At 52.3% G+C, this 25,213-nt stretch overlaps 1 protein-coding gene across 13 annotated transcripts; it reads right to left on the bottom strand.

Moving 5' to 3' along the window:
- Positions 1-129: 129 nt before the first annotated feature.
- ASXL1 (ASXL transcriptional regulator 1) lies at positions 130-25,064 on the bottom strand. 13 transcript variants are annotated; one of them, XR_015702990.1, is made up of 15 exons: positions 24,705-25,064; positions 19,938-20,020; positions 16,957-17,065; positions 15,711-15,831; positions 15,539-15,636; positions 15,103-15,196; positions 14,676-14,828; positions 14,093-14,256; positions 13,893-13,989; positions 13,292-13,397; positions 12,209-12,824; positions 7,588-11,484; positions 7,157-7,455; positions 5,495-6,148; positions 130-5,202 (listed from the first exon to the last, which is right to left on the bottom strand). XR_015702990.1 is itself a non-coding variant. In XM_087750006.1 (12 exons), exons 1-12 carry the CDS (start codon positions 24,762-24,764, stop codon positions 8,557-8,559), a joined length of 4,629 nt encoding a protein of 1,542 aa, XP_087606132.1. In that variant the 5' UTR covers positions 24,765-25,064; the 3' UTR covers positions 7,463-8,556. The 13 variants fall into 13 exon arrangements, 1 of the variants encoding a protein (XP_087606132.1); XR_015702992.1 differs by having other exon boundaries at positions 5,878-6,148; XR_015702993.1 differs by having other exon boundaries at positions 5,901-6,148.
- Positions 25,065-25,213: the final 149 nt, after the last annotated feature.

Here is a 25,213-nt window from a genome sequence, read left to right as displayed (position 1 = left end):
GCTCTGCCTGTTTCTCTGGGGAGCCCTTGTCCCACCGGGAGCAAGTTTGCCATCCAGCCCTAGCCGCCGAGGCTGCTCGGCCTCCCTGAGCGTGGGTGGCAGCTGACCAACGGAGCGAGCGGGCCTCCTGCTTAGACCTTGGTTCTGAGCGGTCCCGTAGCAGCAGTGGAGCCTAAACCTCCCGAGAGACTCGGCGAGCTCAGCAGACCTCCGGCCAGAAGGACCTCTCGCACGCATTTCAGTCATTGCAGATGAGAGAAGGAAGGAAGGAAATACCTGAGAAACACTGTCTTGCGGTCACCATCCGTACTCTACCTCACACTCCATTGTGGGCTTCTTCCAGCACTGGCCGAGCTGGTCCTGGGGGACGGCGAGCGTCGCAGACGCGTGGATTGCGCCGAGGAGGCTGGAACCAAGCCGGCAGATCCAGCGGATCCGCCGGGGTCCTGCTGCTGGGCGGCAGCTCGCCCCCGCCCGCTGCGCCCGGCCGTTTGCTCCGGTCCCTGTGAAACCAGCCCTGGGGTGGCACCGGGAGGATGAGCCCAGGACCCGCGTGGGCGTAAGGAAGGCCCACGCCGGGTCTCTGCCCGGAAAGCGAGGTCAGCGCGGCGAGCCGCTCGCTCCTCTGCAGGAGGCAGAGACGGGCACCATTCAGCAGCAGAACCGACAAAGTCCTCTCTGGGGCCCAGGGTCCTCCCCCCTCCCTGCTCACAGTCCTGGAACAAGCCCACAATTCCCAAAGTGTGGAAAAACCGTAGTCTGACGACCGTTCTGCCCTGTTACCGCCCCCCACCCCCAATAATGCACTTCGTTTTGCTCAGTGCAATACCTACTACCAGTGCTGCTAAACCCAGGGACTGCGCTCAGGCACGGAGGTGCTGAGCCGAGCCAAGCAATGCAACGGGCTCCGGAGCCCCGCAGAGCCGCAGCGCCCGGCTGCCGGGGAGCCCAGCTCCTCCTCGCACCCCCGTGCCGGCGCAGCTCCCCCGCCCGGGCAGGAGTCCTCACCACGAGAGGATAGGAAGTCGCTAAAAGTGTAAACCCGTATATGCTTGTTTTAAAGGTAGATACTTTCTCTCTTTGACGCCAGCTGCTTCTTGTTCGGCCGCTCTGAGCCCGCGGATGGGGGCTGCTGCTCCCCGGGGGCTGACGCCGCTGGCGCGGGCTCGATGGCGGCGGCGGCGGCTGGGCCCAGCCGGGAGCAGAGCCGGGCAGTTTGCGCAGTAGCCTTCATACCCAGGGATGCTCCCCACACACTGGAAGAGACGCAAAGCCTCCGCCCTGCTCGTAGTCTCAGTGCAGAAAAAGCCGCTGGCTCCTGGGGCCGGGCTTGCCTGCCCAGCAGCAGAAGGGATTAACCGTTGCATTGACTGTTTTCCCTGAACCGTAAACTTTCTGTAGCATCTGGAGAAAAGGGAGCTAACCCCTGGCCGTCGGGCGTAGTCAGGGTGTCCGTGCGGAGATGAGGTGGTGGCTTGTTAGACCCGAGCCGATGCTGGAACCGGCAGCGCCGCGGCCGTCCCGAGGCGCCTGGGCTCAGCGCCGCGTCCCGCCCTGCCCGCAGCAGGCGGGGGAGCGGGGCTCCGGCCCCCCGAGCCAGGGCTCAGCCCCACGCTTTCCCCAGCGCTTCACAAGCCTGCTTGGTTTGCCCACTGCATCCTCCCATACTTGGAATTTATGTAAATATTTATTTTTGTGTGAATACCATGAAGTAACAAACCTTTGACAAAATATGTAACCGCAGCCATTTGTGAAAGTCTTAACGTTAAGGAAGGCGAGGCAGAGACAATCGCTGTCCCGGAGTTCTCGCTGCGCCATCCCACCCGCGTCGGTGCCCCCTCCCCGCCGGAGGCCATCGGGAACACGTAGCCATACGTTTGCCATCCAGGTTACTGAGCAGGGGGTTACCCAGGGGCTTACGGACAGGTCACCATCAGCTACAGTTTGTTTAAAGTCTTACTGATCCAAGTTTTCGCTGTCGTTACCAGATCACCTTTGAACGCCTCTTAGCACGCCTCGAAGTTTCGCAGCTCTCACGCCTTGTTCAACTGCTGTAGGAGGCAGCTGGGGCGCGCGGTTGCGTAGGGAGGTACCGCTCTGCCCCGTCCGAACGACCGATGGCCGCAACCTGCAGCCGAATGGTACGGATGCAGATTTCCAAAGCCCCGGTGACAGCCACATCTGTGACAAGTTGTGAAACAAATGGGATTGACTACAAATTTCTGTCAGGGATCTTTTTCTTTTCTTTTTTTCCTCTTTTTTTTTTTTTTCCGGTGAGCCGCAGCTTTATAGTTTCTTGGGAGCGAGCTCCGCAGCCATCTCAGTGCTCTTCAGCCGATCCGCGCTCAGTCGCGGCTCTTCCGTGCTCCAGGACTGTTTCTCAGCCGCGCTCTCGCAGGCAGGCCGGGGCCAGGCATCGCTCGGCCGGGTCCTCACCGGGAAGGAATGAGCAGGAGCAGAATACAGCGGCTCTCCAGATGTCTGAGAGGTGGAAGGAGAATGCTGGGTTAGCAAATGGTCTGGATGTTCTTGGTTTTGTTTAAGAAAAGCTAATCACTGGTCGAGAAAATAGATTTATTTTATTTTATTTTATTTTATTTTATTTTATTTTATTTTATTTTATTTTATTTTATTTTATTTTATTTTATTTTATGTTGAACACAACCATCCTGCCCTGGATGTGCGGTTCCCATGGCGGTGTCTCTACATGGGAGAGCGGTCCCGGGCTCGCGAGCAGACGTAACCTGTACCTCCCCGATCCAAAGGGCCGCCTCCCTCCCGCGAGCGGCCGCCGGATTTCGTACCAGTTCATGAAAAAAAATGCTGCTTTGAACTCAGAGGGTTAATATACTTTTGATTTGTAATTTTTTGTAAAACTTTTTACAAGGTAGCATAGTATTTCACCAGAATACCAACTACAATCCGTCCATGGTCTGATTTTTATATAATTTAGTGGTGCTTTAGAAACTTTTGTTTGGTTGTTTCGGAGCTGTACAGCTCAGTTCTTCGCCTGTATCTACCTAAGACCAATGTGAACCTTTGTATTTTTGCTCCTAATTTTGGACTCAGTGAAAGTGTACTGTTTACATGTACAGAACTCCCGGCCCCCGTGTGTCCCGCCAGACCTGCTGTTGAAGAGGAAGATGCACCTCCCCAGTTCGTCTGCTTACCAAGCCACAGCCTCACTCACCACTGACGCACGCCCCTACCCTAAGGAAGACCCCCCGAAACCGAAACGCCCCGTAAGCGATTTTGGGTTTTGCACAAGCTGTTGTATTTCTTTTCCAGTAGCCGATGGCCGCGGTTCGACTCGAGCGCTGGTCCGGAGCTCAGTTAAGCGGAGCACCCGGACGCGGGCAGGCAGAGTCGCCCCGCGCCGCGGTTTCACCGTCCTCCCCCGGCGTCCGAGGCGGGAGGGCGAAAGCTGCCGGGCTCAGGGTAGGGTTCAGACGACGCGGACGAGTGCTCGAGTCACGGGGGCTTGCGAGGACGCAGGGAGGAAACGCTCAGCAGCGGAACTGGAAACAGGCTTTGCCGAACCCGGTGAAATCGCCCGAGCCGGCCGCTGGTGGCAGATGGGGAGGGTGGGAGCGCGTTCCCTCGGAGGTGGGGGCTCCGAAGCGAAGCAGAAGATCGCTCTTCGGAAAGGCAGTGCTTTCCTGAGGGCTCGGATAGAAAGCATATGGCACTTAATCCAGCGTTTAAGGTGACACTTTATTGCTTAATCAATTGATTCATTTTGAAATGATATTTTTGCAGATAGGCACCTATGCAACTTAATGTGGCTCTTAAGCAGATGAGCACTTCCTCCTCAACGAGCTTGATAAGAGTTATTTGTGTTATATACTGTGGATTTTTCCAGTAAATGTGGCTTAATATTTTAATTCTTAGAATGTGTGTCTATTATATATGTGATGCAACTTAATTCTGTTCTGTTTGTGGAATGATTAGCACAGGCCAACTCCCTCTTCCCCTCACTTAACAAAGACCAATGAGCTGTTAATCAAGCTGTTATCTCCATGGTATTACTTGCTAAATGCACTGATTTCATACGTATGTGGAATCCTTTTTTTTTTCTTTTGAATCTGTATATCATATATAAGACTGAATCTACTTAATAAACACTGTATAACGAAAAGGGCTTTCTCCTCCGCTGTCGAGCGCCGCTGGCACCGGCGCCCTCCCGCCGCCGCCCCTCGCCCCGCCGCCAGCCCGCCTTGCCCCCAGCCCCAGCCCGCGCTGCGCCAGGCCGGGGCGACCGCTCGCCGGAGCGGGGTCTAAATTGAGGTGTCAAAAAAAAAAAAAAAAAAGAAAAAAATAGATCTTTCAATAATTTTGACGTAAGCTGTGCTTTCCATTCCTTAACAGACAGCCGCGGGTACCGTAGAGAGCAGCGTTAGCACTCACGAGTGGGGCTAGTCACGGATTTTATGCTTAACTTATATTTTGACAAAATTAATTTTGTGAAGTGTCTGTTTTTTGTGGAAAAAAAAATGGAGTTTTCATTGAAGTTTGTGGAAAGTTCTCCCTCTCCTCATGGAAAATACTGATTTTTCGTTACCAGCTTTATTCACTAAGTATAATAAATCTTTGCATCCATAAAACGTTTATCTCAAAGCACTGTGTAGATAACGATCTCCTGATGTGCCTCGGCGGCTGGCTGGCAGCAGGAGGACCCAGGAAAGACCAGGCGCAGCCGTTCACGGCTCTGGTGCAACCACCGCGCTCCGCTTCGCCTCGGGGTGCCCGCGCCGCGGCGTGGCCAGGCTCTGCCCCGCGGCTGCTGCTGCGCCGGCCGCCGGCGCCCACCCGAGCGCTTTGGGCCGCCGCGCCCCAGAGGGACCCTCCCCAGCACTCGCTTGCTGCGCACGCAGAGCTAACGGGGGCTCTACGCCGCGCAGCGGGAAAGCGTCTCCCCTGCGGCCGTCGCGCAGTCGGGCTCCCTAACGTTAAGCCTCCGGATAATCTTTGCTCCCAAATTTCAAACGGAGCAAGGGAGATGGCTGCACGCCGCGGGGATCAGCGGCGCTCGGTCACACCGGCGTGCAAACCGGCTTCCAGTACCTTCGGAAATACCCGCGCTGCTTCCGCGGCCGCGGGGGCCTTGGCCGACCTGGGAAGTCCCCTCCGTCCGCAGCCGGCTCCAGCGCGCAGCTGGGACGCTCCAGAGCACCGCAGGGCCGGGTCCGAGCAGCAGACAGTCTGGGAGAGAGAAGATCTATTATTTGTCAGAGAAATATCACGGAGGGAAAAAACGTAATTTGTATTTGCTCTGTGTGAAATCCTGACATCAACAGGGTTTTACTCTCGAAACCTCCAAGCGCCCCTGTTCTAGAGGTAAGTAATCCTGACGTCACCCCCCACCGTGCCAACAGAAGAGAAAACGATGTCACCTATTTAGTGGTTTTAAAGCTCACCTAAGCAACAACTCTACTTATTTTCTGCATTACTTATTTTTAGCTTATGTAGATTATCTGGATATCTTTAACCACACCTGTGTTTGCAGGCAAAGCCTGCCAGCATCAGGAGAACATCAATGAGCTACCAAAAACCACGAAAGCCTTTTTTCTCCCCAAAAAGCCGGTGCCGGAGCAGCCGCCGCTGCCGTGGCCAGGGCCACCGTGCTGGTGCGGACGCGCGGCTCGTGCCGCATGCTGCCGGCGCGCAGGAGGCCGCCGAGGTCGGTGGGCTTCTGGTGGGCCGGTGCCGACCGCGGAGAGGCTGCAGCCGGGACCGGAGTTCGCCTACAGGTAAATCTTGGCTCCCGACGGGAGCGGCGGGCCGCTCAAAACCATAAACCTTCCCCCACGCTCGGGACCGAGCTTCCCTTTGCACCCGAAGGTGGCAACGCTCAGCTCTGCCCCCTTTCCTTCTCACCAAGATTTTTAAAGCAAGCGGACCCAAGCAGCTCGGCTCCGCCGACCCCCAGCCCCCCGGCATTAGTGGCGTGGAGGAACCGGGAGACCGGGGCACCACCGCCGCCGTTCCCAACACCGCAGCGCGACAGAACGTCAGGGCGCGTGATGTCGGCGCCCCGCGGGGATGCGGTCGCTCCCGCGGCCCCGCTGCCCCATTTACGAGACCACCGTCTGCCTCGCGGAGATCCGCGCAATGAGACGCTCACCAGTTCACCTTCCTTTCGTGCTACCTGGAGGCGAGAGAGAAAGGACACATCAATACACTCAGTTTACAGGTAGTTTCAATAATCAGTACAATTGGTATCACGTTGTTGCGCTCTTTAGAAAACGTTTCCAGATCCAGTTACCCAACGGTTGGGCAGGACGGCAGAACCGCGTGGGCCGGTGCCGGCGCTGCTGCCCGCAGGCATGGCCCCAGCGGGGCCGGGATCCGCAGCCGCAGGCCGCTGCTGTCGGCGCCCTCGGTACCCAGCTCCCCAGAGCCAGGCAGAGCGGCCGCAGCGCCCGCACCGTCTTCGGTTACCCGCAAGTGCCTAAAAACCGACGTAACGAAGCTGAGGCAGCAGCACAGCCCCCTTTTAATCATCCGAGCAGAGCTCTGGAGCGCTCCTGGTTAAAAAAACAGAGGAAAGGAAAAGCGGTATTGCCTTAGAGAGCACAGAGGAGGATTTCAGAAAAAGAGGATTGAAACCACAAGCGCAGGTTTTACAGAGCGTTTATTTTTCCAGTACCACAGGGGACGTACGTGGGCAGGCCCCAGGGCTCCGCAAGCCAGGGCGGCGCGAGCTGGACGCTCCGGTGGCCCCGAGGGAGGCAGAGCCAGACCCCCGCTCCGCTCCCCGTCTTTGGTAAGCAGGTTTGGCACCACCGCAGGCCCGGCCATCCCAGGGCGCGGGCGCGCCGGTCTCGCTCGTTCCCACGACGCGAGGCTGGCGGGCGCGTTCAGGATAAACCGTTTCGCGACTGAACTCGGCGCCTCCCCCAGGCTCGCGTCTCAAACGGGGACTTGTACGGTTAAAGAAAGAAAAAAAGTGCACGGCCAAGGGAGGTAGGATAGAGCTGGAAAAGGGACAAGAAGAAAAACTGAAAATAAACCCCCTACAATTCCTGCTACTGCCTGCTTAAACAGAACAGCCAGCTTCCCCCCCGCCGCAGCAATTCACTCCCGACTGGGCATTGCTCCAAAGCCGAAGAGTCGCAGCTTTACTCTCCACCTAGGGATGCACGGGGACGCTCACCTTCTTGCACCGCAGCCACAGCCCCGCTCTCGGAGATCAGTTACAGCAAGCAGCAGCGGCTTCGCAGAGGGACCAGGGAAACGGGCTCGGCTCGGCGAATGCCATCGGGTCGGCCTTGAGCCGGCACGTCACCGCCTACCTGCGCCACAGAGCACCGGCGCCGGGCAGAGAGCGAGGCTGCCGCAACCGGGGCGCCTTTGCGCGCTGAGCCTCACGGTAGGCGAGAGGGAATACAGCGGCTCTGACTACGGATGCAGATTAATAACTAACACCACTTTAATGCAATACTGCTGGAGAGCCTGAAAATCCAAGGAAAAAAAAAAAAAAAGAACCCTTTATGTTCTATGTACATTACATCCATTTACAGAGTTGGCCAGTACTGTGTACAACATATAAATACATGATCAAACAGATGCATAGAGGATACTTACAGGAGCCAAATAATTCACTTTATACATCCAAGAATGAAAATATAAAAAAAAAAGGAAAAAACACTGCTTTAAATGTTAGATGACCATCACACAGACGCACAGCGAGACGCTTGCAAGTGGTCAGATGCTGTCGTGTTAAGGTCCCCGCGGCAGGGCTGCAACGCAGAGATCGCTGGCCACGCAAACGAGCTGCTGGGAACCTCCAACCTTTCACACCAGTTTGTGGCAAGGCAGCCCAAAGCGGCAGTCACATCAGCCGGTCCGAGAGTTCGGCCAGGCACGCAGGCCCCGGGCCACACGCCTTCCTGCAGACCAGCCGACGGCCTTCGGTTGGCACCGGACGCTTTTTTTTCCCCTCCTCTTCTTGCATCCTCCGAGCCGGCTCCATCGGCGCGCCGTTAGCCGCGCTACAGCCGCCTGCAGCACGCGCTACTGGGCACCGCGTCCTGCTGCGGCATCCGAAGGCCGTACGGAACCGTCCCCTGCAGAGCAGCTCGGTGCCTGCACTCCCTGTCCGGCGGTCCTGCCCACGCAAACCAGGAATGGAGATGGCAGAGGGGAGAGTGGAAGACTGTAGGGCCTCACCTAGCGCAGCCCTGAAATAGAAAACACCCTGTTCCAGTTCCTTTGGATGCAAAGATTTCCTCGCTGGAGGGTCCACAGCAAACTGCCTGTCGCTCAGGTGTCGGCCTCGGCCCGCGCGGCAGAGCACAACCGGTGTTCCCACGACAGCACGAGGCGGAGGATCGCTCCAGTGGGGCGCAGCCCAGCCAGCCGAGTGTAACCGTGAGCAAGAAAGGGGTTTGCGCCGTAGATTTTAGTGGGAAGGCAAGTCAACTTTCCTCACCAAAACAAAGTGTAATAGCATTTCTACTATAAACAGAATAGTATTTTGTGTACAGGTTTTAGGATCAGTCGTTATCAAAATACACACACTGAATATACAACTTGTCCCATGGCCATAATTTATTATCTCACCACAAGGCACAATACACAAAGCTTAGAGGGTCCTATACAGTCATCGTGACAGAACGCCCCGCAGCCTTTACACATGATCATGGCTTTAAGGCTGCACGAGCACTTGAACGATATCTCGTCAACGCTGCCGCTATCGGCAAACATCTGCACAGAAAGGGACGTGTTATGGTTGGCAGCAAAGTTCGCTTTGTGGGTTAGCTGCATCATGCTTCCAGCAAGGCTTCTGGGAAAGGCTGGAGTGTTGGATGAATAATTAAAGCTGGTGGAATTAAGCTGCAGCTTAGAAAGCTTCCCATAAAACGCTTGCTTGATATTGAGCTGAGAGGGTATGGAAGAAGGCTCCAAAGGGTGACTCTGTCCTTTTCCTGGTTCCCTCGCAAACTTAAAAAAGGGCCAGTCCATAACCGGGGGAGCACTTTGCGAATGCTCAGCCAGCTCCGCGGGGTTTTGTGCTGCGTCCTTCCGGTTCTCCGCGTTACCCTTGGCTGGGCTGCCGCAGGCCAGCACCTTCTCATTTTTCACTCCTCCCAGGGCGCTGGCGTGCTGCTTTGAAGTCCACTCTTCCCTTGCCGCTGGCATTCCCTCTCCCGATGCACAGCTCTTGTTCGGAGGAATCTGTTTGCTGGGGGACAAGGTTCCCATGGCTGAAACTTGATCCAAAGCCCTGGAGTGATGCAGTCTAACGCTGGGGTTGCAAGGAAACCCAGAACCAAAGAGTTTTCTGCCTTGAACTCCAACATAAGTTTTATTGACCGATGTACCCCCTGTCTGATTAGGACCAAGAGCAGTTACAGTTGGAGATAAAAACCGAGGCTCTGCAGAGGCGTCCAGCTTCTCCGGATTTTTATTTGTGATGACGCTTGTCAATGGGCTGTGCTGCGGCACCCGATGGGCCTTGGGCAACTCCTTTGGCTCCTCAAAGCTACAGGAAGAAAATGTTCTTTCCCGAGGGCCCCTATCTTCAGGCTTCTGAGAGGCACTTGCCACATTTGCCACTTGGTCTTGGCAGCTTAAAGTCGAGCCAACTTTGGAATGTTTTTCTGGCATAGACTGATCCTCCGCATCCTCTGCTGCAGGCAACGCTGCCCCTGATCCGCACTTCTCCTGGGGACCTACAGAAGAGCTCACCGAGTGGAAGTCATCACTCCCGCTTAGGGCACTCGTCTTTATTCCTACCTCTGGAGAAGATTCTTTGCCAAAATAGCAACCGCTACCTCTCTCCATTTGCAGGGAGAGGCTTTCTGACTGCTTGTCCAGCAGTGGCTGTGCCATTTCCAGCTTGATACTGGCGTGAGATACTGGGAGAACGTCCTCCAGCGGAAGGTTCCCCTTCAGCAGCTGCATCACCAAAGGGTTGTTGGTTTCAACGGAGGACAGGGGCCGCGCAGAACCTGTCGGCCGCCCGGGTTTCTGGGGCAGCGGTGCACATGGTCCCCGTCTCTGAGACGGAGGTGCAGGGCTCATCGCTGCGACTGCAGGGAAGTCGACGACACAGGCCAGACGATCTGTTTCCACAGATGATTTTGATCTAATCCTACCACATCTCTCAGCGCTGCTGTGACAGGACGGGTCTTTCCCAGCCACCTCCCTACAGCTGACACTTCTGAAACATATATCCATCTCTATATTCTCATCAGCTACGTCGCCGTCAAAATCTGAGGCGGTATCTGTCGTTTCACTGTGCGTGCTCTGTATTTCATCATCTCCGTTTGTCTTGAACTCTTGAGTCTCTCTCAGTGGCTGACGTGCATTTTCTGGTTCTGTTCTGGGGCACTTCTCCCTCAGCTGCAGAAGTTTTTCAGAGGTATCTATCCTATTCCGAGAAATAAAGTCATCGTGTAAAGAGGGTTTCACCGGAGGCTCTGTATTCTGTTCTTCATGACTTAGTTTGCCATCACTCTCCTTCCCTGCCTGTAGGTGTGAAAAGTTATACAGTGCAGGGACCGCTTTCTCCGCTCCAGGAGTCACTGTTTTCGAGTTACCGCTATCAGCGACACGTTTTTCCACAACTGTTTCGGAGCCATTAAATCTAAATCTAGATACCATTCCTGGCTCGTGGCATTCTTTACCTCCTGATGACAATTCTGGCAGAAGCGCAGGACAACTGGAGGAATTTTCCTTTACGTCAGAACGATAATCCAGCTGCACGGCCGGAGCGCTGACACCTTTCAGTTCTGACACGACCCTGTCTCCCGTCGGACTGATCGCAGCTCCTTGCACCTGCGAACAAGACAGACCGTTTACTGGAGGAACCACGCATTTCAGCTTTATGCTTTGCCTCTCCTTTGATGCAACACAAGATGGGGTTTCGGTCCTTGGGTCACAGAGGAGCTGGTCGGGGCTTTCCTCCTGCCGCTCAGGAGCTGCGTTGCCTAAGGACGACCCCGTCGAAGCATCACAGAGCGGCCCTCCAGGTGAGCCATCACCAGGCTGAGCTGCGCCTGAGCTAGCGCCTGGAGAGCGTTCCAGAACGCCGCTTCCCTCACTCTTTGAAGAAAAGGGGTCTTGTCTGGAAGAGAGGAAGGAATTCCTGCTGGCCTCCCGAGCAGCCACCTCGGAGTTAGCCTGTCCTCCGTTCAGATGGAGAGACGACAGTAATTGTGTTCGTTGTAGATCTGACGAACGCTTTCCATGAGTTCTCTTTGATCTCCTGTGCTCTGTATGGCTGCTGGGTTCTCCTCCACCACCTCCTTCATCAGTGCTTCTCCCTCCGCCTGGGCCACCCCCACCTCCGATGGCAGCTGTGGCAGCTTCTCGCTGGGCTCGGGCTTGCAAAGCACGGGCTTTAATGTCTGCGAGTGTTCTGGCCCCGGTCCTGCCCCGGCTGGAGGGCTCCGTGTTGGGGATGATCCTGGGGCATATCTGGTAAGCGGGCTGACCTTTAACCACCCAGGGTGGTTTAATACGTGAAAGTTGAATCTGAAAGAAAGGCAAAAGCCATTAGTTCTAACACTTCACCATTTTCAGACAGTGAAATGCATTTTATTAGCAGCTGCTCATCACAAGAGCTCAACAAAAATTTAAAATTCCAACTTAAAAACTATTTTTGGCAGAGAAGCAGCACGCTCCCCGTAACCTCTGCTCATGCGCTCTCTCATGCGATATGTAAAGCTCACTTCATGTTAACATTGTTTTACCAGAGCCAGCAGACAAATCCGAAATAACTGATTTACATTCAGGTCTTCAGAAATCAAAATGGTCTCCTTTACATCAGGATGACTACCCTGAGGCTAACAAGATGGATACCTCTACTCAAAATGGGAAAAGCCAGAAGGAATACTAAGATTCTGCCCAAAAGGAAAGGAACCGAGAAACTACACAGGATAAAGGGTATGATCTGCAGGTCTCTTTTGCAACAAGTCAGCTAGTTTCAGGAAAAGGGATTTCTGTATCCACAGAAATGCAAACCAAGAGTAAGTCAAGGTTACTCTGTGCTCTTGTGCAAAGACCTTGGAATGATTTCCCATTCTTTGCCTGTCTAAATAAGATAGTAAACCGTGGTAATCAGAGGTACTTAGCCAGCTCTACCAATTAAACCCTTCCACTTCTCTTCAGATGACAACACTTGACATTTTAATAATGTTTTGCTGCTACTGAGCGTGACAGCCCTGAGACACCAAGCAGCTATAACTCGCTTTCCTACCCGGATGGGTGGGACTTTTGGCTCCTCTTTAGTAGGCTGTGGCTTTTCTGGGTGAACACTTTCAATTGTGTTACGAAAGGACTGACGATCTTCAAGCCGGGGCTTCTTTTCGGGGAAGGATGCAGAGGCAGCCTCCTCAAAGCATTTCCTCTTCTGGTCCTTCGGCTCCCGAGCAGAGTTCTCCTGGGGCAAACTGGGAATTCTGTTTGCAGCTGCCAGTGACAGATCTTCCGATTTACTCTGCAATTTGGAGGTCTCTGGAGAGAGGGGCAATTCTGAACTCTCTGGCTTCGGTACTGCTGCCGAGGGGCTCGTCAGGTCGTCTTTCTTCAGGTCTACCTCAGGCTTTGTCTCTTTATGAAGAGAGGAATCTGGTCCCGCAGAAGGAGTCTCTTTGGCAGCCTCTGTTTGCTCAGGTTCACGCAATTTGTACAGGCTCCTCCTGGCTCTGCATCGCAGGTCGGCCCGGGAGCGCTTCTTGAAGTGCCCGTCTCTCTGCCGCGTAGAAGGACTGCGCGGCAGTCTTGCTTCTCCTTTCACAGACAGTCCTGTCCTGTTCTCAGCATCTTCTTGCACCAAATTCTGCTCCTGGGATTCTTCTTGGGTCAAGCCCAACCTACGAGGCAAACATAAAAACTAGCTAAAAGCTAAAGCCCATCCTAACTTAAGCATTTCACCTTTTACTTATGGCTGTGCTGTCACCACTACACATAGGAACGTGCAGACTGCAAAGCAGAAACTCATGAAAACCTCAAGTCAGTCTGCAACGAGGTAACCTATACGTTTGCTATCCCACATTACTATCACAGGGGATGAGAAAAACACGGAAATGTAAAGATTTGTGATGGAAAACGAGTAATATTAACTTGTCTTGGAAACAAAATAGACAGGCTACAAAATCCTGCTGTGACCCAGCCAAATCCACTACGGATTTCCCTGGAGCAACAGCCTGAAAGATTCACCCCACAACCTGTATTTTTTCAAGGAGTTTATGCTGCATCTTCGCAGGCATCCACAAGCAGAAACGCTCTGCCGCCTGCACAAACACAGACAGAACAGGATAGATGAGGTAAAATTTCTCACTTTTGTCCATAGTAGTCCTCAAAGAACTTCTCTTTCCATTGCTCCACTCTCTTTTCCTTTTCCATCTCCTGCCGAATTCGAACTTGCATCTCATGGGTGAATTCACCTACACGGAAGCAAGAGACTGAAATTCAGTTCCAAACAAAACGGATTCTGCAAATGCAACCTTTTGTGTTTTAACAGTACAGTAGCTATATATCCGAAGGACAGGTTTTCTGTTATGGCCCTGCTCTCCACCCTGCCATGGATCCCCGTGCTGCCTGCAACTCCTTCAGGGCAATGGTCACACAGCCTCAAGCAAGTCTGGAAAAAAATAAATCATGTTTTACCAGACACAGGCCACCATTTAAGGAAAGATAAGTCTGGCACTACTTTACACCTCCAGTGCTTCGTTCGGAAGATCCCATGGCACCAAAAGAAAACACATCTTCGATTTTAAAGAAAAAAAAAAAGACAAAAGAAAGAAAAGTTGGGGGCAACATAGCCAGATACACTGCAAAGCTGGACTAAATTCCCATGCATTAACTGTAAAAGAAAAACCAAAAAATCCCATAAAATGAGTGCCTATTCTCCAGCCACCTGGGAAAGCAATCCCACTCACCATCAGCTAGGCGTTCCCTCCAGCTCTGCGCAGCGTGAGTGAAGAATTCATTATTCAGAGCGCTGCCACTGAGACGCATCAGCCCATCGGCCCCAACCTAACAGGACAAACGAGGACAAACAAAGCATTTGCTCCAGCCGTTCCGCGAGCAAGAGGCAATGCAGTGAATGGAAACCCACCCAAGTGCTGCACCCTCGTACCTGTCTATCAACCTCTGGAAGGAGGTAAAGAAGCTGCTGCTGAAAGTGCGATGGGAGCGCATTAAAGGTTCTGGAGTTTATCAGAGCCCGCAGGTTTGTATTGACAAGAATGGAACCGGGTGTTTCAAAGTCAATATCCTCACCCCTGTTTCGTTTCATTTGCCCTGTAGTTTAAGGACAGGCAAATAAAATAAACATTGTTGTATAAAAGTATTTCAGCAAGAAATTCATGTCAAAGTACTACAGCAAAAGGAGCAAGATACATGAGAAAAGACTGCAGTATTCAAGTATGAAGACAGACTCTCAAACACACTAATTAATAGACGCGCATCTGGGATTCTGAGAGGAGGTCGCGTTTCTGTCACATTCAGGCACAATTCTCGATGCTGCTCTTCCGAGTCGGCAAACTTTTAAACAACTGTCTCACTAATGTTCGGGGAGGAAGGTCCGGCTTGCGAGCCTTAAGATCGTCACATGCCTTCTGAAGGAAGAGAACCTTGCTGTTTTCTCAGACATACACGGACTTCAACACTGCCTGCTTTTATGGCCAGTTATTCTTCTGCCTGTAGTCAGAAGCACCTACCAGCTGCGGGCTTTCGGATACCTCTCAGAAGCTGCGGAGGATCCCTGTTTATTTCTGTTCTACTACGCAAGGTGGCTTTGCACAGGGCCAAAGAGCTGCTGCTGCTGCTGGATGTGCTACTGCTCTCCCCATCAGCGTGCCTTCCCGTGAAGCCTAAAAGCGAAACAATTTCATAAAAACACAGGAAGAACAGCAGAAGCCCAACTTGGAGAGTGGTTTAACATACAAGCATTATCTGCTAATAACCGGTCTGCTATTACAGGGTATTGCCCAGTTACTTAAACATGTACACAGCTCTCTACAGTCACATGCATTCTCACCAAGTGTGAAAGAAATCCTCGGGCAAACTTAGAGATAACTAGGGACGACTGATTAAAAGCTATCTACGCAGTCATTAGTAAACCGCCACAAGAAAAGCAATGCTCACCGGAGGCAGACTCCATGTGCGCCCCGTTTACTTTCAGCGGTGTTAAGACAACACGTGGCAGCATTACACCAGTCTTTTTCTTTTGTTTGGTTGTCTGCAGTCCAGAAAGAAACCAAGAACAAAACAAAGGAACAAAGACATTATGGAGGGGTAAAATAAGCTCCTAAGCAGCACATCTCCCAGTTAAAGAACTACCTAGCTCCCAGGTAAACCCTCAGGTGCCATTACATTTATGAATAGCAGGGAATTCAAAATTACCTCCCTGTATATGATCCCTCCCCACTCTGCAAACTCCCCACCTAAGGAGGCAGCCCCAGAGCTCTCTCTGAGGCACCTGCGCACAACTAGTCCCCATCGTGCTCACCCAACTATCGGGCAGTAACGAAAGCTCCCCTCGAGAGGCCTCGTGCTTCCCAGGAGTCCCACATTTTCCTACCTGGGAGGCGGTTCTGTAGCTCTCCCTGGTAGGAGCGGGTCCCTTGCTCTGGGACTCAGTGGAACACGAGGCATTAGAGGAGGTTTCATCAAGAGACACTGAAAGAGACGGGCACTCAGTCAGACCCAGAAGTAGATCCTAGAGTTCAAGATTAACGTCATTAGACACTTACCATCGTTATCACCACTCACAGTGCTTGCTTCATTGGACTCACAACTTTCTGCATCTGCTGTATCCTCCAGCTCCTCCCCTTCTGGCACTGACAGGTTCCGAGACCACTGCAAGGCATCCTTCTAAACGGGCAAACAGAAGCGGGTGGCTACAGTCCTCCCTCCCAACCACTACGACTTCAACCACTGGGAACGGACGGTTTAGTGGATATAGTTTTTAAGCTTAATTTTTTTCCATCTTCTCTATTTTAATCCTTGATGCAGAAAGATATTTTTAAGTATATTTGGGCTCACAGTGGAACAGAAGTCACCTAAACTACTAGCACGCTTCATAGACACCTCCTAGACGAGTAACTCGAACATATCCAAAACACAGACGGTTAATAATTCGTTGCACTTTTCTGCAAGCAAGCAGTTTCGATTAAGGAGAAGTATCTCATTCTTACTACGAAAGAACAGGTAGCATCAGAGCAGCCAATTACTGAGACAGTAAGCTTAAGAGATGTATTTACTACTTGTATAATCAAAGCCATTTCAATGCGGTCTATTTTCAGCAAAACATGGCAATTCAACAAAATTTTCCGAGAGCAGGGAAAAAAGATGCAAACGAAATAGCTGAGATACCTGCTGTCTACCAGGCTGATATTTATCAGGGAATCCAACAGCACAAAACAATGCAAAAGAAAAGCCTAAGACCAGAAACATTTTCAACATTTAAGATTACAAGGACAATACACTAAAAATAAAAACCGTTCCAGAGACACCTCAAGATCTGAGGAAAATGGTGGCGCTAAACATACACAGAATGCAGTGGAACACAAAACAACCAACCAGAAGAACGAATATACATTTTCCTATCAAGATTTTACTTGTAGCTACAAGCTCTCGGACCAATTTAATTTATTGGTTGGCCGTGTTCCCTTGTGGCTGGCAGAAAAGGAGTGAATGGGGCCGTTTTGATAAGCAGCCACCCAAGTTGGACACCGAGTACTGGAATAAGAGGATTTATCTTGCTTGTGCAATTCAATAAATAATAGGTGTTTTTAGAAGGAATTTATCATATATGACTGAATATAGCTGAAAGGTACAAGCGCTAATGAAATAATGAATTCCGGACACTCTTTCACACGACGATCTCGCAGGCAGCACATTCGGCTCACATGACGTTCGGTGTTTAGCACTCAGCTACGCGTAACGAGCAGAACTCGCACCTCGGCCCTCGGCTGGGAGCAGGAGCTCAGCATTTACCTTGAGCGTGAAAAGGCTGATGCGTCCGGGCAGTTTGTAAAAGAGTCCATCACCTCCCCTTGAATTGGAATGGAGCATGGCGTTGAGGCAGGCTAGGGGAGAAGTGCCGCTGAAACAGAAAAAGAAAGAAACCAGTACGTTTTAAGAAATGGCCTTATCAAGAAAACAGCCCGAAAGATCCGTTTAGATGAGCACCGTTTAGCGGACTGAGGGGAACGGAGATGATGCTCATTAACTTCACGGGATGGGCACTTCAGTCAGAACAGTATTACTGCTTTCCTTTCTGACCTGTACATCAGCCTCAACACATCACAGCGAAGCAATCGGTGGAAAACAGGAAACGTTATGCCAATTTTAAAGTTGCACTCAGCCATTTTTAGACGTTTCTAATTTTTATTACCTGTTTCCTCCCTTTCTCTTCTTGAAGCTTCCAGAGTCGGATTGATTTTACAGAAAACCCCCAGATTTATTCAGCAGTAGAAAGATATAAACAAAGCCAGCATAAACACATACGTGTTTCTGGAATGTCTCCCCTGCCATGTCGCAGGCAAAACTGCGCCAGCAGAGTTAGACAGAAAGGGTCTGATGCACTAATTTGTCAAGTCCTATGTAACTCCTTGGTTAAAGCAACCATCCTACGCTCACACTGGTGGAACTTCTGTGCCACGTAATCTCATGTTTTCCAATAAGTCACACATGTGCAGGCAGAAAGTTACCTGGAAGAGACATTAAAGCAGCATTGATGTCATTGTTATTAAAAGTGAAACTGAAAACCAGATTGAGACAGAATACTTCAAAGCAAATCATTCTCAAATCGAAAACTTAGAACAATTTCTGTTTCCACCCTGAACGCGTTTGTTTTTCGGACGTTTCTTCACAAGCCTTGGCAACAGACAAAATTACCCTGTATCGCTTTTAGATACCATGAAAAAAATTTCTAGCCTTCTGTCCTGTTAGACGGTGTTTTCCTGTCTGCGTTTAACAGACACTCCAAGCATGCTAACCAGCCACAGAGCACGCGTTCTTAGAACGGCAAAATAAAGAGTTTTCCCCGAATTGAGAAAAAAAAGCAAACAATTAACACTCTCCTAGGAGCTAGAATTCAGCAACGGTGCTGGGCCCAAGCGCCCTGGCTCGAGCATCAGCCATGCAGGACGGTTAACACCGCCCGTAAGGAACGTGGCGCTCCCAACAGACCAGCGTGAGCCCCAAACCAGGGAACGCCGGCTCAGTATTGATCCGAAGGGAAAAACCTCTCGAGCCACCAAGCTGTTTCCTTCAGGAAATGGAGTTTCAGGAAGGGCTTCTATACAAGTACCGGCAAAGCCCACTGCGTATTTAGCTAGGTGGGATCACTGCCTTTATCCTGTGAACAATTACGCTCTGAAGAAAACAGTCTTTTCTTAAAGCAGAGAATTAATGGCCGGGGAAGGAAAAGCAGATATCCCAAGGGAAAAACACCGACCTTTAAAGGAACGATTTAGCTCTGTGGGATTTAACTTGACACATGCTCCAAAGTCTGGTCTTTAGTTATGTGCTGTGACAGGTCACTTGTCAAAACTGGGAGAGCACCGAGATAATTTATGGGCGCGAAGAGAGACCTGCCATTACCTTTAGCAGAGGACAGTCTATGCACGTAGATCTTCAACTAGCTGCTTAAGTAAAAGGACTGATGTAAGAAAGGTGCAGAGTTTTGATTAAAACAAAGCTATACGAAGGTCCTCATTAAAAGCCTGTCTGAACTCTACTCAGAGCTGTGAAACCACCACCCATCCCCAAACCAGGGGAGACCTCCTCGGCAAGGGCTGCCGGTGGCAGGGGGGCGTTCCAACAGCTCCGACATCGACGCAGCGACACACGCCGGCATCGTCCCTCTCCAAACAATGGCAACTCCTGCACATGATACCCCTGTATGCATCACCAGTTTTCACTATTCAAACCATACCAGCTGTTTCCTGATTTCAGACACAAACAGGGAGCAGAAACAAGCTAACGTTTTGAGTTGTTAGGTCCCAGAAGAAATTAGGTTACCTTCAGTAGCTGGGTGAAGCACAGGTTCAGGAAACGCAACCACCACGGTGGAAAACAGTCCACAGAATCACGGTGAGGGGGAAGCAGGACTAGAAACAGTCCACACATCTGGATTCCCCAGAAGTCAATCAATGGGCAGCAGCCAAAAGAGACCGCTTTTTCTGTCCCTGGTAGGCAAACGTTCTTTTTTTTGCCACACAGCACTAACTGAGGCATTTGGACTATCACGGTTACCTACTTTCTTTGATCTGCAAGACACTCTATTTCTCTTCTACTGCTGTCACAGAAACAGATGGAAGTTCAGAGGAACTTAACCAAGGCAAACAGTCTCCCACTCCCGTCGCTTCCGAGGTTCCGTATCAGGTTCTTTTCCATACAAAACCCATGTTGAGATGAGCATCTCCTCCGTACAATGTCAAGAGCCACAACAGTGTGAGCTGCGCTATTACAGTGCTCGAAAATCTGAGCAGAAGCCAGTATAGTCATATAAAATAAAGACGACTTTTTTTGAGTCTCCTAAAACATAATGTCTGCTCTAGAAATGAAGCATCAGAGGAGACGAAACTTAAACTGTTCTCAAACTAGAATTGCAATAGCAGAAACTACTGGGAGCTACTTACGAGAGAACTGTACAAGAAAGTGGTAAGCGCAACACAATGCAGGAGTCTGATCTGCAATCGGCATTTATTTTACAATGGATGGATTAAGGGGACTCTGTACGTTATCAAAAAACCCAAGAACGGCTTCCAGTTATTGTCAAAGAAAAAAAACCCACAACCTGTACATAAATGTCTATACTGTCATCTGAAATAACCGCGCTGGAAAGAAAAAAAAAAAAGGAAGAAAAGTGGGCTGGAGATGAGGCAGAATTGCACGAAGCAACACAAGCCTTCATGTGCAGCCTCCCCCATGCTCCACGCTACGTTTTAGACAAGATCATCAATACTAACCTCATTTCTTTCAGTCCTTCAGCCTCTATGACCTGCAGAATCTGTTTTGGGGTCATAGGAGCATCAGAGTAATTTTCCAGCACCTGAAAAGACAGAAAGACCATATGTCATTACAGAATTTGCTTCTACTCCATAAGCTGCGGCTCAGACCCAATAATATGCCTCTTAAAACTTTATTTGTCTGCAAAAGACACATGCTAAAAATTTCAGACTACCTCAAGATTAGATCACGGTAAGCATCACAAAAGGCTCACCTTAATCTGGTCCCTAATTAGCTGAAATACAAGCATGAAGGAGAGGAAAAGCAGCAGAATTTGGCCTTGACCCCGTAGCATGAAACCAGTGGACGCTTTACCATGGACTCCAATATACGTTAGACCGAGCTGCTGCCACGTACAACCTTCAAAACTGTACAGCGGTTAACGACCTCTAATGATGTAAAATGTTCTCCCTGCCGTGTACCTTCCTACCTCTCAATAAAGCATCCAGTATTTTTCTGCCAATAAAGTACTACTGTACAACTGTATAATTCAATAGTGTACCTTCCTTGGATTACTGCACTCATCTCATCTTCGCTCCATCTCAAGAAGGGTACCACGGGTAAGAGTCAGAATTCTTGTCAGCGAAGGACAGAATTCAGAAAAGGACCACAGTAACAGTAAAGGGCGGGGAAAAAAATTATGGCTAGAGACACTAAAAAGATTTGGACTGCTGGCCTTTGAAAGAAAATGAGTAAAATCAGATATTAAAAAGGCAATGCAACAAATAACAACTCGTCCTTTCATCTAATAGTTGAAGAACAGAATTGCCACTTATGTGCGAAGAACTAAAGAGGCTATTACATTTTTCTTTTTTAAAGCCTGTGGAACTCACTGTTCCAAAATGTCTAGAAGCAAGAACTCAAGGATTCAAAAGGAGGACCGGACATTTCTGTGGATAAGAAGATTACCCACATAAACAGGAAACAATGAACAAAAATAAGCTGCAGTAGATGTAAACCACGACGTTTCTTTGGGAGCAGATTACCCTACAGCTGCCTAACGCGCGCTGCCTCCCGCGCCTTCCATTGAAGCAGACAGCGCTGCTCGCTGAATGCAAACGACACCGAACTCAACAGACTCTGGGTCTGATCGAGCAAAAAGGCTGCGATGCAGGCGCAGGACGTGGCCTGAAGCGTCCAAGAAAAGCAGCAACGGGTATTCACTCGGGAACTTTTTGATCATAACTGTGGTCTAAATTCCCCTAACGTAATGGCCACAATGATGCGCAATCCTGATTTCATCTGTCACCGTGCCTCAGAGGAGTCAGCGACGCGATGACGCTGTCTTTCAGTTTGACTTGTGCGAGACGCCAGCGGAGGAACCCAAATGCCCCATTTATACCAGCGACATCTAGAACTGAGTCACTGCAGCACCGCGGCGAGGCACGGAGCCTGCAGTCTGCCTTCTGGAGTCGCCCGAACAGGACATTTGGAAAAAAAGATGTTGTGCAGGGCACCATTTGCATCTCCATACCATCTCCAACCTCTGCAAGTAAAGAAAAACCCAACCCGTGTCACTGTAGTTCTGCACTTCAGCACTATTTTGTGATAAAAGGAATTTCTTAAATCACATCCGCCCAACGTGTATTTTTCAGATGCCTGAAGACCATGAGCACCGGTGGTGCTAACCTGGTAGGGGATGGACATGTGGGACCTACGTAACCTGAGATAAACCACCATGAAAACACAAGGAGTTTAAAGAACAGATCAAAGAAAGTGATAAATCATATTCGGAGAGTAAACACTTTTAATTCCTGTCAGCACACTGCCATCACACTTCTTCCTTCACTAATCAAAAAACCTCCATAGGTGACGACGCTTCCATGCCTTCCCCATGAACTGTCGCCCCCCGTCACTCAAAGGGAAACACATCGCTCCTGCGCCGAGCGGGAGGTTCACGACACGGAACACGCCTGTTCCGAAAAATAAGGAAATTCTTCACCGCTCATAAAGCCTCTCTCAAGCGGCAGACACAGCAAGCAAAACACACAGCCTAAAACTGAGCGCGAATGAGCATTTGCATGAAGATAAAAGAATCTGTGCTCAGGGGAACAATTTCCAATCAACAGCTATATTAAGTGTACAGACTGCTTAATGGAAGAACTGGGGGAGAGAAGATCCTGCAGCTTCAGCCGCCACAGCCCAGGCCCTCCACCCCTCTCCAACCCGACACCGCCCGTGCCACCTCAACCCGCCATCAGGACCTACAACGTAAACGACGGTAGCTATTCCTTACCCCCAAAAAGATCCCCCCCTCCACCATTTATCATACTGGTAGTCAAGGGTTCCTATGTCCCTAATTATGGAAGTTTGCATCCCTCCCCCAATTCATTTACTAGGCATCGAGCTCTGACAGCACTTGTTGAACAGTCCTGTGGTGCTGGGCGTTCAAATGAATCTTTAAAGGCTTATTTTATGGAAGGCGCATAGTATTAGCTCCGTAGGAGCAGCAACACTGAAAAGCGCTTTTGCCTATGATTCTCAGAAACATCGAGAGGAATACAAAATACAATAGTGCGCATCAGAAAGGAAAATTAAAAGCATTTTGACAGGGAGCATGTGTAAGACTAGTGTTAAATAAAGATCTATTTTTAGCAGATTTACAATCAGTCCTGCAAGCTGGAAGTGCAGCTACGCAACTCTAGGTCTCTCTAAGTGGATAATCTAGTATGAGATCATTCTATTTCTGGTTCATCAATGGCTCTAAGATGCTGTTGAGGCTTAGACATCTCATGCACCCACCGCGTCTGAGGTTCTGGCCAAAAGACAGGCGAGGGGAACCGTGTTTGCCACGAGATCCTTCCCCCATCGCACAGCGAGGCTGAGGGGGTGCATCAGGAGACAGCTTTAGAGCCACAGCCGCATGTGCTGCTTTGGGCAGCCTATAAATCCGGATTTTTTTCACCTGTTAGAGCTCAGGACACTTGAATGAAGTGACTTCGCACAAGGTCACCTAGCGCTGCCCCTGCCCCCGAGGGCACCGACCAGGACAGCGTCCCTGCCACCTGCGGCGATGCGCGGGGCTCGCAGAACCAGGATCTCGAAGAGAAATGCACGATGAAGTACTAGGCCACCAGATTCCTGCAGGGACGTTCTACAGCGGGCAGCTTATGTCCTTTTCCAGTTTTTCAAGCAAAGTCACGCAAGATATTATAATTTACACACAAAAGATTATGCAAGTTACTGGACGACAGATGCTTGTCTGGTTAGGTTTCCTCTTGGCAAGCAGTAAGAAAACACTCCGATAGCCAAACAAATCCTACTCAGAAGGAGCACCAAGACCCATCCTGAGCATCCTCAGTACCAGACACGAGTCTCAGCTGGACTCACCCGCACTGTTCCTTCTGCATGTTTATGTGCTCCAGTGCGTAACCTGGCCAGGCAAAGACAAAACAAACACACACACGGAAGAAGGAAAGAAAGAAAGAAAAAGCAAGGAAACAAAACGCCCTCGAGCCCTGTAAATCCGTTTCTACAGACCTCCGTACGCTGCACAGCGAGTACACCCGTGTCCTCACCGTCGTACCGCTGGCAGGGCTACGGGGGGGAAACCGCAGAGGCGCGCTCACGCCGGCCGCAGGCTCGGATCACCCCTTTCTCCACGCGCCGGCACCCCGGTACCTGCGCAGATCCGCGTCACCGAGAGCGAGCGGCTCCGAGGCAGAGGCCGAAGGGAGCAAGCTCCTTCCAGCCAGCGCAGAAGCGGACAGCAGCGACCACCGGCGCGCAGAGGCGCGCGACGCGCCTCGACGCCTCCAGACGCGCCCCTTAAATCAAACTTCTGACTAGTTCACACTCGCTACCTGAAAGATGCTGAAGTTCTTTTTATTTTCTTTTAGTTTATAGGTGGGGTTCAAGACAGATACGGCTTAAACGCTTCATGGAGGGAAACCACCCTTCTCCCATCGCGACGGTCGAACGACAGCAGCGTTCCGACAGAGCTACGCAAACGCCATCAACGCAGACCCGGGTTTGGAAGCTTAAGCCTTCAACGAGCAGATCCGCAAAGACAAAAAGACTGAGACACCCGCAGCTACATCTCCTAAAACCAAAAGCGACAAAAGCAGGCCTGAGCGGAGCGACGCTCGGTGCCGTCGCCGGGACAGGCGGCCGAACGCGCCGGCGGTGCGCGGGAGGAACCCGCGGCCTCGGGAATTAAACCAGAAACTTTTGACAGCAGCGCTGCCCGGGCCTCGGGCCAGGCCTCTCGCTCCGGAGGCTCCGGTTCCTCCCACTCAGCCTGAAGTCATCTGCAAGGAAGAAAACGAACCGTGCTCACACCGAGAGCGGCCCCGGCCCGGGCTGCGGGGGCGGCAGCCCAGCAGCGAACACCGAGCCGCTCCCCCGAGGGCCCGGCCCGGGACCCGCCAGAGCCCGGCGGGCGGGGGGCCCCCTCGGCGGGCGGGGGGCCGCGCTCGCCGCGCCCCGCGGCTCTTCCCCTTCCCGCCCGGCTCGGGAAGGAAAACAACCGGGGGGGGAGAGACCCCGGCCGCGGGAGCCGGGGGGCACCGGCGGCACCGCCCCCGCCCCCGCCCCCGCCCAGACCCGGCCCCCGGCTTCGCGCCGCCGGGGCGCAGCGTCCCCCCCCCCCCCCCCGCGCCGCGGGCGGCCCCGTTAACGCGAGGAGCGGGCCCCCCGGGTGGGGGAGGCCCCCGGGGCCCGGCGGAGCCCCCGCGCCCCCCCCGGGGCCCCCCCCGGCGCGCCCCCCCCCCCCCCCCCCGCCTCACCAGGCGGGCGGCCTCGGCCCACGTGCGCTCCTTCTTCCTCCGCTGCTTCATCTCCTTCATCCTCCTCCCGCGCGGGGCGGCGGCGCGGCGGGCGCGGACCGTTAGTCGCGCGGGCGGGCGGGCGGGCGGCGGGCGCGGGGCGGGCGGCGGCGGGGCGGGGGCGCGCGGGCGACGGGCGCGCGGGGGCGGGGCGGGCGGGGCGCGAGGCGGGGGCGGCTCCGGGCGCTACGGGAGGCGGCGGCGGCGGCTCGGGCCCGACATAACAACGGGGTCAAAGGGCCGGGAGCGGGGGGGAAGGGGCGGGGCTCGGCGACGGTGGCCGCGGCGGGACACGGCGGGACCCGCGAGCGCCGCCACCGAAGGGGCGGGGCCGGGCGCGCGGCGGGCCTGGGCCCCGTTTGAAGGAAAACAAAACCGCGAGGGCTGCCGGGAGCTGCGGGCCCCGCCCCGCCCCGCCCCGCCCCGCCGCGCCGCCTGCCGGGAGCGGCCGCTGCCCGCGCCCCCGCCTC

This window comes from Nipponia nippon, unplaced genomic scaffold, assembly GCF_047370975.1.
Source record: "Nipponia nippon isolate SJK-2023a ecotype South Korea unplaced genomic scaffold, ASM4737097v1 scaffold_13, whole genome shotgun sequence".
Lineage (NCBI taxonomy): Eukaryota > Metazoa > Chordata > Aves > Pelecaniformes > Threskiornithidae > Nipponia > Nipponia nippon.
The sequence above is the reverse complement of the archived record's forward strand: the minus strand, read 5'-3'. Positions and strand labels throughout refer to the sequence as shown.

Bases quoted from the DNA above. Each gene is read 5' to 3' on its own strand.
- ASXL1 (XM_087750006.1), bottom strand. From the start codon at position 24,764: ATGAAGGAGATGAAGCAGCGGAGGAAGAAGGAGCGCACGTGGGCCGAG. The intron at 15,832-16,956 runs GTAAATGCTGAG...TTGCCCGTTTAG, and splicing joins TCAGCCTTTTCACGCTCAAG to AAGGATGCCTTGCAGTGGTC. The intron at 13,398-13,892 runs GTGAGTGGGATT...GCTTCCGTGTAG, and splicing joins GAGGGAACGCCTAGCTGATG to GTGAATTCACCCATGAGATG.